The following is a 16,930-nucleotide window of genomic DNA, read 5'->3' as shown; positions in this document are numbered from 1 at the left end:
TTTCCTGCTTCACATTCCAAATAGGTAAATTCATCTCCAAATTTGGGAAACAGTCCTCTTGATTCATTCTGAAGATGCGCCATTTTTCTTGTTGCTTACATGTCGACCGGCTTTTCGTGGTCAGATTTGAGACCTTTTGGCAAGATAGTTTGCCTGAACAGGCGCGCAGCCGCACAACAAACACGTCCGGATACTCTCCTCGTGCTTAAAGTTGTGACTTAATAGCCATACGTATACATCTAGCCTGCTTCCAAAACCAAAGCCACATGTGAAATATACTTTGCTAGTGTATTCGTGCTTCCAGGAAAGAGAGGGACCTGTGCTTGCCCTTCCTAACTTCCTCTGCATACTTTTATAAATTGGTCAAACATTTGCAAGTAGAGTACCTCACAATGTATACCTGAAAAAGGGACTCTTGTCACCTAGGTCCCTCACAATGTATACCTGAAAAAGGGACTCTTGTCACCTAGGTCCAGCAATTCTTGCTCTGCAAACATTGCTTTAACCTCTGTGATCGTCTTCCCTTCCATAAAGATGTCACGCTTTTTGTTCTCTCCCTTGAATGCCACTCTTAAGATATATGCCATAATGATGGCGCAGACACAAGTCCCTAAGCAGGTTCCAAAGCCAGTGGTGTATGTTGGCGCTTGTGTGGCAATGAAAATATTGGAACCACAAATACCTCCTCCATTACCAACAGAAATGAGCAGCGCTATACCGACAGCACGCTTGGATGACGGAGCTAGGTTGTTCGCGATCAGGCAAACAATACAAATGAAGGGGCTATAGAAACCCGCAGCAACGAGGAATAGAAAGAAGTAAGAAGCACCAGCGATCCTAGCATAACGACGAGTAACAAGCATGCCGATCAAACCGACGCTGGCGATGGAGAATCCTAAGATAATAAAAGGAGTACGTTGCCGGTATCGTTCGGACAGATCTAGAAGATGTCAGTCGCAGGTGACGACCAGAGGCAGTACTCACAGGCGACAACAAGGATACAAACTACAGCGAAGAGATAAATGGGTATCGTCATTAATTGAGCATTGGCGGACGTGTAGCCGAGGTCTTGGACAATAGAAGGTACTGTGGCAGTGAACCTGAACAGTGTTTAGCCAAATCGACGACTGTAACTCATAATCACCTACCCATATATACCAATGGAGCTCGCCCAGAAGCATACGACTGCAGCCCAGATCTTCCATTCCTTAAAAGCTGCCTTCACTTGCTGAAATGATGGTCGGTCTTCGTTCGTCACACAACCGAAGCCGGAACCTGTCTCCAGAGCTATTCGGTTGACGAGAAATTCCTTCTCATGCTTGGAAAGGAATGTTGCAGTCCTGGGACTATCTGGCAGAATGAAATATAAAATGGCGGATAAGCTGACAGGTATAAGCCCTTCAAGAATAAAGATCCATTGCCAACCATGACGACCAGCGATGCCTTCCATAAACTGAATGCTATATGCAAGAAGGCCCGAAAAGGCGCCAGACAGGGATGTAGCTGCATAGAAGATGGCCATGCGCTGCATCACCTCGTATCGCTTGTACCAGATTGTGAGCAGGTAAACTGCTGCGGGGAAAAACCCGCATTCGGCAACCCCGAGGAAAACACGTGCGATCACGAGGCCCTGATAAGTGTGTACAAGGCCCATGAGAGTCATGACAGTGCCCTAAAATATGTATCTCAGTCTCCAATGTCTTCACAATGCAGAATACCCTACCCAGCTAAATAGGAGGATGGCAATCCAAATAGATGGTCGGATAAGCTTGAGTACAATGTTACTGGGTACTTCAAGTAAAATATATGGTGGAAAGAAGGCAGTAACAGCAACATTGTACTGTAGCCCATGGAGATTGAGATCCTTATACATTCCGGCAATCTTGGCATTTCCAATGTTGCTTCTATCGATAAACGAAATGCTGAGTATCATTAGCTAAGTTGTGGAAAACCCTGAGTTAGCTTACAGGTAAAGTAGCGTCAGTAAAGGGATGAGCCGATAGTCTATCTTTCGCAAAATTTTGTTCTGTTCAGTAGCATCAAGCTCGATAGAAGCTTTCACCTCCTCAGCACAAAGTCCTCCTTCAATTGTATGAAGACCACCAAAAGCCTCACTTTCAGCATCGTGAAAGCTCCATAACCTACACGATTGCACATAAGTTCTGGCCGTATTCCTCATGATTGATTTCAGTAAGCGCGGAGCTGTTATTTGTCACGCGGGTATCTGCAAAGCGAAGCATGTTAGTGCAGTTAAAAGGAACTGATTGGAATGTCGTGTCATTTATAAATAGTCAAGTCTCTCTACAGTCCTCGGCGTGATCTCACGGTCAAGGATGCGTTTGATAGCCTGAAGCGTTATTGCATACTTATACAACGCTCCGAAAAGACTATGCCTAATTTGGGCACCTGTTAGCTAATAAATGATTGGACATCTCCCAAAGCTGCATCAACTTCTCAGTTGATTGGGTACAGTGCGCTAAAAAGATCACAACACGGACAAGTTTGGCGCATCTTGTCACGGGTTTTCTCGGTCATGCAGCCACATCGGCATCTTCGGGTAAGCAGTGATTACTAACACACATGCTGGCTGGAATTTTAAATCGAGGACACGTCTCTCCTACCACCACTTGTATAAGATCGCGGACCTAAATCTGATAGAATCTACACAGAATATGACCAGGTGCAGGGGGGCAATCGTGGATGTGGTCCTTCTGACATAAGCTCAAGGTCGCGTAGGTGCAAGGCCTTGAGATTTATTTGGCATTCATGGCCGATACGTATCCTACAACACCCAGTCGGCTGGAGAAGAAGATGCTCCTCTCCTAGGTATCGAAGCAACGTCTACCCCGGGATGGGGTATTGCTAATGGTCTTCGCGTTCCAATGGATCCACGGTGTTGCCATACAGACGTTCAAGTTTACTACTGTTTGAATGGAGCTCCAATTGTTAAGAATTTCAGTTGTCTATCTAATGTTCTTAAACGTATTAGACGCAGAGTGGGCGCGTGGTTATTGACTATTAGCTCGACAGTGTTCCTTCTGTTAAGACAAGGATTTTATGTCCCATTCAGAAGATATTGTTAAGCTTATAGTCGTAGCTAGTAGTAAACCCGGAAAAGATCGACGACAATGTTGTCAACAACGCAGAGGACAACGCATATTTCATAGATCCTCGGAAAAGTGTGCATGCTTGTTTGATAGCCGAGGCGCCCACAAACAACATTAAACTATCACAAGGAAACTTTTACTGGAACTCAAAAACAATATAAATGTGCATAGATTGCTGACCTTCATTGTGTTCAGACTTAAAAAACTGTATTTGTGGAGGCATTGGGCAATGCTTCACCTTCGAATTTCCTGAGACAGAAATTTGGTCCACTAGCAAGCTGCATAATGTCGGCTTTCTTCGGAATATGGTCTTGGGCGTTCGACGAGCCTAGCCAAGGAAAATGATCCTGCTACAGCGGATGGTTCCTGCGCAAGTTACGCTTCCTCGGCTAGGTCAGAGCGACAATGTCGCCTGCATGGGCAAGCCTTGATCAGGTTTCATTGCAAGTCGGCTTGTGCTTGAGGCTCTCCCGTACTTGGATCTCTGACTGAGACATGTGAACTAAAGAATTGTAGATAGAACCCGTGGCTAGCAAATCATTCAACTCTTTTGAATATGTTCTATTGCACAGACCTTTGGTGGGAGTTCCGGGATTCGCCTAACGACATGCCACATATCGTAGTTTGAACACAAGAAGTCCGTGGTCAATCTCAGGCTAGATTCATAATGATATGAGGACTTTAAACAATAACCACTATTGATTTTGAGCACAACCATTTCTGCGCCCAAAGCCTTGGCAATCCTGACGAAGGCAATCGTTTAACAATAGGAAAGCAAGCGTACTAGACTATCAAGGGATTAATTTAAATACGAAAGAAAGAATTGCCAAACCCACGTCGCTATAAAGGGATAATTATAGTAGGCATAAGAATCCTTTATGCTCCGTAGTACTCCGTGCTGGACATAACTGCGAAAGAGAAGAAGCAGCTCACCATAATAGCTTAATGCAGGGCCCTTCGCAACTACCACGCTGTAGAGATCTTACACAGAGTTCACACAAGTAGAATAAAATAGTGGCTAATGCTTCGTAAACGAGCTAGAATGTTCAAAGGTAATGAAAAAAAGGTAAAGAGACGTCACGATACTAGTAATGTTAAAAGCTCAAAGAAAAAACGACATCAAATAGAAATCAAAAGACTTTTCCACAATTCAGTTCCACGGTATCACGCGCCAGTATGTGCCTGTCTACAAACCGCTAGGCTTGCAACCAATTATACTTATACTCGGAGAGCCAGGGCTCGAATATCGGAAACCTGGCTATAATGGCGTCCATGTTATGCCAGTCCTGGGTTTCGGGAAACCTAGACTTCAGTGTCGCGACGATCTGCCGGCCGGGTTCTTCTAGGACGAGACCCGACTTCCACGCATTGATGATATGTAGGCTATAGTGCATCATGCAGTGGAACTCGGCCTGAGTGTTGGGCTGATAGTATCCAAGGAATCTTGATCCCTCAACGCGGAAGGTTTTAAATATTGGCGAGGCTTGTAAGAACTTGACATAGCCAAGCCTCAGTGTCCCGATATATATCGATACGCACATAAATCTCTCGATTTCTGTTGTCCGTGAATCGGAACGCCGCAGTATGTTCCACATGTCACTCAGTATTTCATGGAACGGACTAGAGGACCGTACATCATGCTCTACAGCGTTTGGCGACAGGTTGTGAAGCGCTTGATTCGTCCATCCTGCTTGACGGGCCCAGGCTACAATCAATTCTTGGCTAATCGCGCCAGATTGGTAGGCGATTTCCTGTTGACCAATCGGAAGAGTGCAAAGTATTTCGACTATACTGCTTGGGTATGGAGCAACTAGGTAGTGAAGAGGCTCTGTTGATTGAACAAGCTCTTCACTTGGAAAAAATGGCTGCTTGCCAAGCTCCGTGACCAAGAAATCGTGCCTAAAATCGTGAATTTGCTTAGACCTCCTACCCAGGTCGGATTTATAAGCTTACTTTGGCTTAATGATCTTGCAATACTCATACAAGGTACCTCTCATGACGGTAGACAAAGCGTGAAGGCCTGCTTGATGAACCGTAAGAGCATTTTCATTACCCAAAAGCGCCTAGATTAGTTAGTGACGCGCGCATATTACACTAATTAGATCTGGTCGTACCTCTGTTTGTGATGCGCACAGGAGACTGAAATAAGTCTCATTATCGTGCACGCCCTGAGAAATTCGTCGCCTTAGACGGGGAATGGCTTCCCCCTGGTAGAATAGAACGGAGGAAAGCGGGATCTGTGATGGGAACTGAACATGCAGCCATCCATGAAGAACGCCCATAACAGCATGATATACTTCTTTTAACTCAACGACCGAGAAGAATTGATGTGCTTGGGGGCTCCCAGCATCTAGCATCGTCTGTGCCGGAAGGAAAAGAGACGGGTTTGCTTCAAAATCTATTCCCTCATGGTCAGAAACACCGCATTGTTCACAATATCACTATTGCATTGCATTTCGCGCACGGAAGCTGTCGTCTGCGATACTGCAAAGACTTACGGTGCTGGAGAGATGGGTCTGACTTCAGGCCTGCAGGCACATTGCTGATCACGGTCTTAATTTCGGACAGTCCCTGTTCAATCTCGCTCTCACGCGTCGGGTATTGCTGGTGTCGCTGACCATGTGGGGTATCATGATTTCTCCAGTTAATAAAGCTTCGAACAATACTGCTGGGTTCAACATTGGTAAGTTTGGCTTTTTTGCGTCGGCGACCAAACTTCTTTGAAACATGTGACGAGACCATAGATCGATAGTCCTTCGCATCTTCCGGGTTTGTCAATACGATAAAGGTGTGTAATGTTGCAGCCCTCCTTTGCGCCATGGCTCACAATGCTCCTGGATGCTCATTGATCCGACGCAGTAGATATTCATTGGGCAGATTGTGGAGATAGGTGGGCATGTGGATGTTCGATGAGGTTGTGACCCGGGTCGGATGCCAAGAAATTATAGCCGAGAAGTTGTCGAGTCCTCGGTTGGCGTACATGACTCAGAGGATTTCACCAACACCTCCTGAAGAAATGAGTCACGTGATCACCCACAAGGCCGCAGTGCGGTCGTTTCCTGTGGGACTTGATTGCGGTATTCTCGTAATAAGGTCTGTAAATTCAGCCTTCGCAATTAGGAAACAGAATAGTAAAAGCGTCATGATACAAATGCCAGTACACCGGAAGGAAGTCGACTTGCCGGCAAGAGATTGATTGATTTTCGCTTTACCGTCGGCACTGTCTTGTAATGCTTTAGTTCCATAACGACCTCAGTGCCTTTGCGACATCATTAGTTGTCAAAGCAAGGATGAAACTTACCGGTAACCATTTATCGATGCTACCACGCCGGAGTAGACATTCCCAAAGACATCCCGGCTCTTGGTTTCACAAGAGATGATATCTGCCACAATTGCTACTCCTTGGGCACATACTCGGTTGTGATCGACGGTATTCGTCAAAATGGACTCAAGCGGGGCTGCCTTTTCATTCAGCTGGTCTCTAAATCTTCCCTTGACGATTCATGTCTTTGCGGATTGACCCTCAAGCAACTCAACATATCTGGGGCATACTATCCGGCAAACATATCAGATATTCATAGATTGCTGGGCACTCTGCCGGGGAGCCTTTATCATATAACCTCCACGTTTCTACAGATATCAATGGCACTGTTCGCTTGGCATCAAATCGAAGACAGTGCTTCGTAACACCTGTAAAGATGTTAGCTAAAGAAGCTAGAATCTTATACAATCACTAACCTTTAGTTTTGTTACGTGACATCGATCACATCGATCACTAACCGCGCGTATCGTTTTGCGCATATTTACGTATAGAGGCGATGAAGCTTTTAGAAGTTGCACTATGGTAGCCGTGTCAATGTGAGGACATAGGCACACACACGGATATATTTAAAAGTTTTGCCCAAATAGTATTGTCGATCCCCGACTCAGCAGTGAAAGATCGAGGCTCAGTGTATATTTAATAAGTCTGTTCAAGAAGATGTTTCATTTGCAATAGTGATGGTAAATGCTGGGTCGTAAATAGGACTGCAAAAGTGGCTCTAATGTGCCGTCAGAGCCAAGTGGTCTTTCCTTTGATCCTTGGCCTCCCTTGATCCTTGGCCTCCCTTGATCCTTGGCCTCCCTTGATCCTTGGCTCTAGAGAAGGAAAAGTGCAGACTAATACAAAAAGGGTAGGTCATTCACGTCAATATGATTGGTCAGTAACATATTTGGGCACGCCTAGAAAATAAAACAAGTCGTAGCTTCTCCCGTGGTTTTCAACAACTCAGCCAAACACGCCACGATTTCTAGATGACACCCGGCAACTCCACCTTGGTTTCTGAATTACGTTCCGCTAATTACGCAGAAGACCCCGACTATGGAGCTTTATTCGAAGGCAATAACATAGGCCATTGTAAAAGTGTGCAATACAGGGACTCGTATCGTTAAGGACGAACATTTCTGTCTCAATAGGTTCGACTTCCTGGGCGTGCTGTGCATGCTCAAGTCGCCACCACAGGTTGCCTACCAACCACCGCTTGGGTTTCGAGCCCAATAGCTTTGAAGCAATGCAAGGTAGGAAGATGGGAGTGGCGGATGTATTTGTGCTAATGACTGGGTCTAAATCCCACAGGTGTGGGAACGCTTGATATAGTGGATCAGGTGTCCTCAACAATACCATAGAGAGCCTCAATTTTCGGCTTGCGCTTGAATGACTGGCTGCCTTCTGGGCTTCGTCATCTGCTTCCCCTTCGATTGACTGCTGATTACGTGCATGTTGCATGACTGACTCCAGTGGATGCTCAAACCTCGCTCATTAGTTCTAGCAGGATTTAGACACCTCGCGAGATGCTTAGATTGTGCAGACCCTTAGACTGATGACTGAGCTGGCGCCGGTCGAAGCGCTTTTGCCATGTCACCCGCCAATAAATGAGGGTGACAAGACAGCAACTACAACCAATAGCTTTTGGAAAGAGTCCTGTCGACTTAGATGGCGTTTTGCTCGATATCAGCCGCAGGCAAATTAGAGTGGATGTGGATGCGTCCATGAGCACGGTCAAAATTTTGACGATCCAGTCGAAGGTGATAGGCGCGATTGCCACGCTTTGATCTCTGATAAAAACTGTGCCGTCGGAGAGGTGACAAAGGACAGAGCAATACTACGTGGCTGTCAATGTTGACCACCTCTAGGTCTAATCGTCAATCAATCGCAGTTTCGCGCAGGGTCTGCGTTTTCTAGACTGGCATCTATAATCACAATCGAAAGAACATTCGGGCTTGAGCGAGGAATAGGATCCCATTATGTAGCTTGGTTTGGAAGCACAATTCCATCCCTGAACCTTGTCTTGTCTCCTTCCGTCCTTCTTATTTGGAAAGCTTAGCTGGCTGTCTCAACTACCAGTCGCTGTGGCCCTGGGTTTTTTAAAGCCAGGCACAAGCTAAACGCGATAAGGCCAACAACAACTCTGAGTACACATTGAAGGTACAGGACGGTCCTTACGTTTGAGCTATGTCCCGCATTTTGGAACTACTCATGTGCTAAAGTCGTGGTATGGTAAGCTATAACGTATGAGCTAGGCTCCGTTAAGAGATACGGGGCATAAATATTGTCTAGCTCTTAAGGCGGTAGTGTCGACCTGGTGAGTATCATAGTAACCTTCCATTATCGGCCAATTGTCTAATTGCCTCGTGGTGCTAATGTTGTATGTCGCTCGAGTTTCGCCGGTGGGGATTGAACAAGAGCTCATGGATAGATCAGCATCTAAATTAAACGCCCAATTTGCTGAATGATCGAAATAAAACTCTTCTTTCCCTAGGAAGTGGGATTTGCCTCTTAAAGATGAGGTATCCGAAGCTGCGGATAGAAATTACTCACACATACCCATTTCGTGAGGTGTTGCTGATTTCCGAGGGGGCCTGGCAGCGAAAATCTATCTTAAACTCGGGCTATGTGCTAATGACTTCATATTATCCAAGGAACGAGTAGGTGATGGCAGATGTTCGTCTTGAGCAAACGATTCCATGATTGTAGGGCTCGATTCCGGATATTGAGTTTCAGATAGGTCGGAATGAGTCCTAGAGTTAGATATCGACAAGGGAACAGATTCCTAGACCTTCTCTTCTGATCCTATATCTGCGAGCAATAGCCGCATTAAGCCCAGTGCACCGAGGATTTTAGTTGTCGATGGTGAGCTATAAAATCCCTTAGCAATAAGCCCTGGAAAACTAGAATTGCTTCGTCATACCCTATATAGGCGTTGCATAGATTCATCTGTTACCTCACGCATTTAGTAGTAACTTGATTGTTAGATATGATCGACATTGTTGGTATGGGTGATCATACTAGCTGTTGGCTTCTCGCGCCCTCCTCACCATTTATATGCACGTACCGTCGCTTGCTTGACATGTTTTGTAGAACAGTATCCCGTAACACTTAGACCTCTTTCGACGAGATCGATCACAAGCACGTAGCGTCCGTCGTTTGGTTACATCCTTACTGTTGCTGATATGTCTTGATTGTATCTTAGGGATAGGCAGCATGTTTACAGAACTCTCAGTCCAGTACTTTGGTTGAATAATGAGACTTCTCTCAGAGAAACATGCAATCTTGATGGTAGAGGTCGAGCCCACTAAGAGGATCCTACCATATATCCCCTTGTGCGACTTAGGGTGGAAGTCAAGTCAAGTAACAAAGCTAGATGATAAGCGTTGCTTAAAATCGTCATCATTGCGGGGTCTGCTTGGCGATCAGCCCAAGGACGGAGAATTAATGGTGGGTGAGGTGGATGTTCTCAAAGAGAGGCATGTAATGCGTAGCCTGCATGGACCTGAATTATTACCAGATACCATCTCAGGGAAGTGGCCCGGGATTCGATAACTGTTGACACTAAGCTATTCGGGTGGTAAGCTCTCCATTAGCTTCCTTCAAAGTCCCTTGGGCCAACCTTGTAGGGACAAGGGCTATATAGGACGGTCTGTTTCAATATCACAGATTGAATGCAAAATGCAGCGAACCTTCCATTGTTTTTAGGGGGATCTTCCCATCGAGTTCATCTGCTCGTCTCTTGCTGGACTTATATCTGCCTGATAGGCTGTTTACTGTTCCCCATTCAAGTATGCTATTCGACGCTGCCCAAACTGATCTGGTACTGGGTCTTGAGTTTATTGACACGATATGTGAAGTGCCTTAAGGAAATAGGACGGCTTTGGCCACAAGGATGCTTTCTGTCAGTACTGTAGCATATAGGACTGAGGGTACACCTCCTAGCCTACCTCTCATATTGTGAAGTTTTAATGATCTTCTCCTGTCCAAACATGAGTAATATCTTTATCTGTTTGTATTGTTGCATCCCACAAGGTCGGAGCCTTTGCCGTGTAAGCGTTCATTGACGAGGGATTAAGGAGATAAAGGAGTGCAATCTGCACATCAGGGCAAGTACTGAGGGTGCCGTCGAACGGGGGAGGATAGAAACAACCATGAAAGATAAAGCACCTAGCGTGCGCTACCTTGAGACTCCAGAGTTGTTCTTGATGTGGCCTTCCCGTGAGAGGTCATTGCACGCATGGGCAAGCAGGGCTGGTGACGACCCGACAAACTGCGCCGTATGCTGTTTTCTGCCTCGGCATTACTTTTTAAGTATGCTCATGACGTCAAGTTCGTGCATTGGCATACACGTGATACTCTCCATGAAATGAGGGGGACGTCACGTGACTAGCAATATCAAGCGAGCCGCATTAGGAGCAATATTTGTTGCTGCCAAGACCTCTCTACTCCGCCGTAATGATTCGCCGTAACGCAATTTACCACTAGTGCAGTTATCAGCTCGACAAGGACCAAAAACCTCAGCTGGACAGGGTCAATAACCAGTTATTATAGCTCAACGAGGGTCTCAGGAGATGCGGAAAAGGCCATTCTAGATCATCACCACGCGTAATTTATATAGAGAGAAGAACAGCCTCCATGAGTAGAGAAAACAGAGACAATTGGACAATTCCTGAAGTGCATTCCCTACCGCCAAGCCTCCAACAATATTCGACAATGCAGAGCACGTGGTTGTGGTAACTATGCAGCTTCATCTTCGTACTTGGCAGGTGACTCAAAATCGTTGCAAAAGAAACCCATCTTCGCCTGTGCATAACCTTGTCTGGCGATTGGCGGATATGACTGGCTATCTAGAAAATGTCTACTAATCGGATACGAGCGTAACTGGTAGTGTCAGCTGCGCCTTAAACAGGATTTCACCAGTAGCCGCAGTTTGATCAGGATCTGTACCAAAGAGTGTTGAAGCATTATACAAAGACAGTCGGACAAAATATGTTTCTCAGGCTCACCTAAAGAAATCAATGAGAGCGCTACTCCAGCTCGTCCTGTCCAAATAGTGAAACATCGATCATCACCAGCATCTAAGTCAGCGAGTCAAGAAAATATCTTCAGATCGAGATAATCAGTCATTCATCAACAGTCTGCACTTTCTCAGTCTAACCAACAGAATACGCATGATGAGCATCAAGATCAACGCTCTGTCGATGTGGCAGTACAACAAGAATCCGATATCAGTGAACTTGAATCATCTTTTCGTGGAGGATTGAAACGTCTATCCATCTTGATGGAAGAGCGCAAGAAATGTGCCAACTGTGCCATGACTTGCCATGGGAAGAATTGCCCTTCGAAGAAGAAGACGCTCTGCCTCATCATGAGAGCCTTGAAACTTTGGCTGATTCTGCTTATGATTGCCCACTATGCGTTCTGATTCTTTGGGCCATCGGATGTTCTTACCAGATTTCAAAAGGAGTGGTTGAATTCCGCTCCATCGCTCTGCCATCTGGACGTTAAGTAAGAGCAAAAATGTTGATTCCTACCCAGCTTGAGTTGAGCACACAATATTTCACGAATGAGAGAATGCCATTTGGGAGATACTTCGAAAACCCAAAATTTGGCACACCTAAACACAAAGATCCCTTTCAACTTGTCTCAGATCCAAGACGGGTCCGACCTTGGCTTTTTTGCAACTGGTGGAGGTCACCTTTCGCTGGTATAAGAGGTTTTCAATTGGTCGGTCTCGGTGTTAGGCTTGGTGAAGGTCCAGAGGTTGAGGACGCTGAGTGGAATGTGCCAGAGCGCGTGAGACTGATTGGTTCCTACATTCGAGTACGGACTGACTATGGTTAGTACTTCTATTCCTTGCAACTAGTATGCTGACCTGTAGGTTCTCCTGCCGCCAAATTTGTGCCCGGTTGGCTACGTGCCTTGGACTAGGGTGCTGTATTCGCTGTAGAAAGGGTGGAACAGATGATTGAAGGTTGCAAACACCACCATGCCCGTTTTTCATCGTTTGGCGTTGATAAACCTCTTCCGACCCGGGTTCTAGACGTCAGATCAGAGGGCGACTCGATTTTCTTATTTGAGGCGAAAGGCTTTCACGGACAATACCTTGTCTCGAGTCACGGTTGGGACACCAGCCACAGAACTATCACAACCAAAGCAAACATTGCCTCGCACTTTCAAGGCATTGCGATACAAATTCTTCCAGAACCTTTTCGAGACGCTGTTGAAGTCGCCAGAGCACTCAAAGTTCGCTATCTATGGATAGACTCTCTCTAAATTATACAAGACAGTTCGGCAGATTGTGAGACAGAATTATCTTCAATGGGACGAGTGTATTCTGATGCTTATCTGACAATTTTAGCACTTAGCTAGGAGGATGATTCCGCTGGATGTTTTTGGCTACGGCGAGAATCTCTCTACCGAATGCTAGTCCGATGGTTCCAAGCATACCTGATCTTGAAACCATGGCAGGCCAAAAGATGTGGGGGAATTTTCCCGTTATTGCGACAGACCACACCCAAAGGAATGACTAATCCATACTTTACTTCACTTTTGAGTGGATGCCATCTTCGTTGCAACAAGATCCAAAGACATACTGTATCGATCATTTCGGCCATCGCTTTGATCCTATTGCAACAGAACCTTTGAGCACCCGTGCTTGGATCTTACAGGAGCGAGTGTTATCACCTAAAACAATCCATTATGCAAATAGCGAGATGTTCTGGGAACGTCAAACTGGCATATTCGCTGAAGACGGTGCTATGTTTCAGAGACAATCTGTTGGATTTTCTGACTTGCTCGAAGCAAAACCACCAAATATCTACAGTATCTGGGAACAACTTGTCGAAGAATACACAGGTCGACGTCTTACGAGGGAAACTGACAAATTACCCGCCCTATCTGGTATGGCAAAAATTTTAGCATCTGCTAACCACGATGAATACGTCGCAGGACTTTGGCAGAATTGGATCATTCAAGGCTTAAATTGGAAAGTATCAACGTATGAACCTTATACTAGAAAAAATGGCGGCGACGACGACGACGACGATGACAACAATGACAACAATATAGAGGAAGACAATCATGAGATAGACCTTTTTAGTGTCGTAGTATAATAATCGCGCTAGTCGATACTATAACTAGGAGAATCGTATAATTGATAAGGCGATATCTTTATAAGGCTAGAGTAATAAGGCTAAGGTAACGAGGCTAGTATAACTCTTATTATTTATGAAATCTAAGGCTTACTCTACGCGTACTACTTCGATTTTCTAACTTAATTACTATAGATCGTGCGAATATATAATTAGTCTCGATCGATCGGCCTCAATAAAAGAGACAATAGGTGTTAGTTTCATATCTATTATCGGCGGAGGACGGAAACCCTTACTAAAACTTATAGCGACACAATAGAGCGATACCTGAGCGGATTCCCGATCGGCCATTAGCTAGCCTTCCGCGGCCGCGCCCGCAATCCTGCAACGTAGTCGGGTCCTCCCGGATAGGTGGTCTTATCGCCAACTTTATTCACCTAATGGTTTGCGGTGCATCGTCCTAAGCCTAGTGTAGGGGTTATCCCACCCTTCAAGCCTCACTGGTGCTACTAGAAGTCATTGAAACGTGGAAGGTTTAATTTATAGGAAAGTACCTATATTCCTCACTTAAGTTGGATGGAGTACTTGAACAATCAATTAAGTCGGATCAGCCTCTTGGGGAGGTTTGATTCGCTCGGTACGTGTGATATTATGCTTAACATATTTACATGGCGTGCAAGCTGTTGGAGGAACAGCTGCGAAGCCAAGCTTTACGGCTGCCAAGGTAGGTGAAGCTTACTTCGTAGCTCTTTTAGACTTCGCAGACACACCATAACGATCCTAAGTACATTGTCCAATTATCGACGCCCTGTGACTGGCTCACTTGTGACCTTCACCTCGTCTTGCCATCACCTCGGACGACGAGTTTTCCCCACCGTTGACGAGACTCTATGAGAGCTAAGAAAATGATAACGCCAGGCTTGCTGGAGCACGGGTCTCGTTTCCCATACGGCATTTAGCTTCTGGCCACTAGCTGCTGCGTCCTGGGTCCACACCACGTTACTTGAGGTGGTCGACCTGTGAGTTCATGAGTAATCCCGCAAATCGCGTCTTCCGGACTACATGTCAGTAAAGGCATCCATAGATTAGTGTTGTAGAGACTAGTCCCGATTTCCCATCCGGTTGAAGAATTCGGTGTCAAGGCCGAGTCTGAGCTTGGTAACGAACACGAGATCGATTGGTAGCCCTTAGACCGTCGAACAACCATCAGATGCACCTCATTCAGATCATCCTACATCATAACGTTTTATTGGTAAAGATCCCATCTCTTGGTATTTGGAAAAGCAAGTTTGCCACATCATTAAAATCCACTTTGTCATGGACACTTTCCGAAAACGTTACAACACAACAGATCGTAGGCGCTAACCAGTAATCTGAAGTTACTCACCTCTACTGTTAGAACATCATCTCTGGTCAGACTATCGCTATTGTGGGCATGACAGATGTCAGGACGGACTAAAAATCTCCAATGTCTACTACGTAAACGCGCCCACCTTCGACGAGCGGCTACTGCGGACTAAAAGAGGTGCTGACGCACACTGTCTATCTCTCAGTTGATTTATAAAGAAGACTCAGTCCAAAAACAATTTGTATCAAAGTCACTCCACTCCGTATCTTCAACAACCTGCCCCGCTTCATGAAAGATCACTGACTTCAATGGCCACTAAGTCTGAAGCTTCAAAATTCTACGTGGACGTCAATCTGGGCGCCACTGCACTGTTGCTCGTCGATATCCAGGATGACATTGCCGGTAGATTACCACAAGATGGGCTGAAAGATATGCTTGCAAATGTTTCGAGGCTGCTGAATCTCTTCCGAGTAGAAATTCAGTGCCGCCGACAACGGCTCTCAAATTCTTCGAATCATGGTCAACTATTTGACCAGGTCCCGCTCATTGTCCATCATATATTCCCAGCAGGAATCAATTCTAATGGATTTATCTCTCCCTACAACAAGCTGGCTCGTTGGTTACGAGCGTTGGAAGCCGCTGGACACTTCGACAAAGAAGCTCAAGATCCCAATCATCCTCAGTATCGCATAGTGAAGGAACTTCGCCCAAAAGATGATACCTGGGGCAGCAAGGATGAAATTATCATTCCGAAACTTTCGGCTGGTAGTTTCTCTTCCTCGGAATTACTTGGATATTTCCGAGCACGCGGCATTAAGCATGTGATTCTATGTGGACTTACAACGGCTGGAGCGGTGCTTGGGAGCGCTAGACTCGGAGCAGATCTCGATTTTCACATAATCATCCCTGAGGAGGGCGTCTTGGACGATGATAAGGAAATCAATGACTTTTTGTTGGATAAGATTTTGCCTAGATTCGTCGATGTTGTCTCGGCATCAGATATAGAACTCCTCTTCAAGAAATAACCTGTTCAAATATTGCTTGTGAGGGATGAAGATGAGAATTTTGGACTTCTAAAACTCAGATAGGTAGCTCATCTCAGCTTAGATATCGAGATTTTGCGGCCCTACTATCTTGGTCGCTTACGAAATGTGAGCCTGAGCAAAGGATCGTTCCCTGGAACTCTATCGAGTCTGGATTGATAATGGCTACCAAATATCCGTCGCCATCCTTTCTATTTTAGAACCTTTATAGATATTTGGTCGTTATGAACGTTGACGAAATTCAAAGTGTGCGCTGTCCTCAGCCAGAGATTCAAGTTGTTGGCAGCTCAGCGACAAGATCCAACTCTAACTAAGTAACAGCATCAGTAGATCTGTCATCCTCAACAATTATCATTTACGAAAACTAAAGGGTGAGTAGTTATCAGTAGACGGCGGATGACCTTGACAGTCGCTGCCCTAGGTGATTGGGACCTATGGAGCACTGAAATATGTAGAAGTTGCGACACATACTCACCAGAACAACCTTTCATGGGATTGTGTGGCAAAACTCAGTCTTGTCTCAATTGAATATGACCTTCGCCTCTTGATCGTTAATAAGTCAATTTATTGGCTATAAATATCCACATGAAGGCAATCTACCAATATCCTTTTCTATACACCCAGAAAGACCTTCTGTTTCTACGCCGCACGCAGACATGTCTTCGACGCCAACTGCTGTTCTTGTTCACGGAGCGTAGAACACCACCGCCTGCTTTGATCGTCTATGCCCACTTCTGAGGGCATCTGGATTTCCAACATATGCAATCCAAATACCTTCAGCGGGTGGAAGACAGGAGATGAACGACTTTCAACAAGATGTGCAGAGATTAAGTCTAAGATAATCCCTATTATCGACGAAGGGAAAGAACTTATCTTATCCATGCACTCCTACAGTGCCGCTCCGGCGTCAGAAGCCGCCAGGGACCTCAATTCCAGGTATCAGCAATCTCGAGGCCTTCATGGAGTTATCACCCACCTGATATACTGTGCTGCCATCATTGCTGCCAGTGGGAAACCTATTATTACAAACA

At 45.6% G+C, this 16,930-nt stretch overlaps 3 protein-coding genes across 3 annotated transcripts; 2 read left to right on the top strand and 1 right to left on the bottom strand.

The window, feature by feature from the left end:
- Window positions 1-431: 431 nt before the first annotated feature.
- LTR84_003606 (uncharacterized protein) lies at window positions 432-1,663 on the bottom strand (the record flags this gene model as incomplete). Its single annotated transcript, XM_064847194.1, has 3 exons — window positions 432-940; window positions 985-1,100; window positions 1,149-1,663. 3 exons carry the CDS (start codon window positions 1,661-1,663, stop codon window positions 432-434), a joined length of 1,140 nt encoding a protein of 379 aa, XP_064705547.1.
- An 11,311-nt stretch (window positions 1,664-12,974) lies between these two features.
- On the top strand, window positions 12,975-13,529 carry LTR84_003605 (uncharacterized protein; the record flags this gene model as incomplete). Its single annotated transcript, XM_064847193.1, has 1 exon — window positions 12,975-13,529. One exon carries the CDS (start codon window positions 12,975-12,977, stop codon window positions 13,527-13,529), a length of 555 nt encoding a protein of 184 aa, XP_064705546.1.
- Window positions 13,530-15,164: 1,635 nt separating this feature from the next.
- LTR84_003604 (uncharacterized protein) lies at window positions 15,165-15,881 on the top strand (the record flags this gene model as incomplete). The annotated part of the gene is made up of 1 exon (XM_064847192.1): window positions 15,165-15,881. The coding sequence occupies one exon, from the start codon at window positions 15,165-15,167 to the stop codon at window positions 15,879-15,881; it is 717 nt and encodes a 238-aa protein (XP_064705545.1).
- Between the last annotated feature and the right edge of the window lie 1,049 nt (window positions 15,882-16,930).

This window comes from Exophiala bonariae (genome assembly GCF_035927105.1).
Source record: "Exophiala bonariae strain CCFEE 5792 chromosome Unknown scaffold_16, whole genome shotgun sequence".
NCBI classification, from domain to species: domain Eukaryota; kingdom Fungi; phylum Ascomycota; class Eurotiomycetes; order Chaetothyriales; family Herpotrichiellaceae; genus Exophiala; species Exophiala bonariae.
Note: the sequence above shows the minus strand (reverse complement) of the source record. Positions and strands in the feature narration are given on the sequence as shown.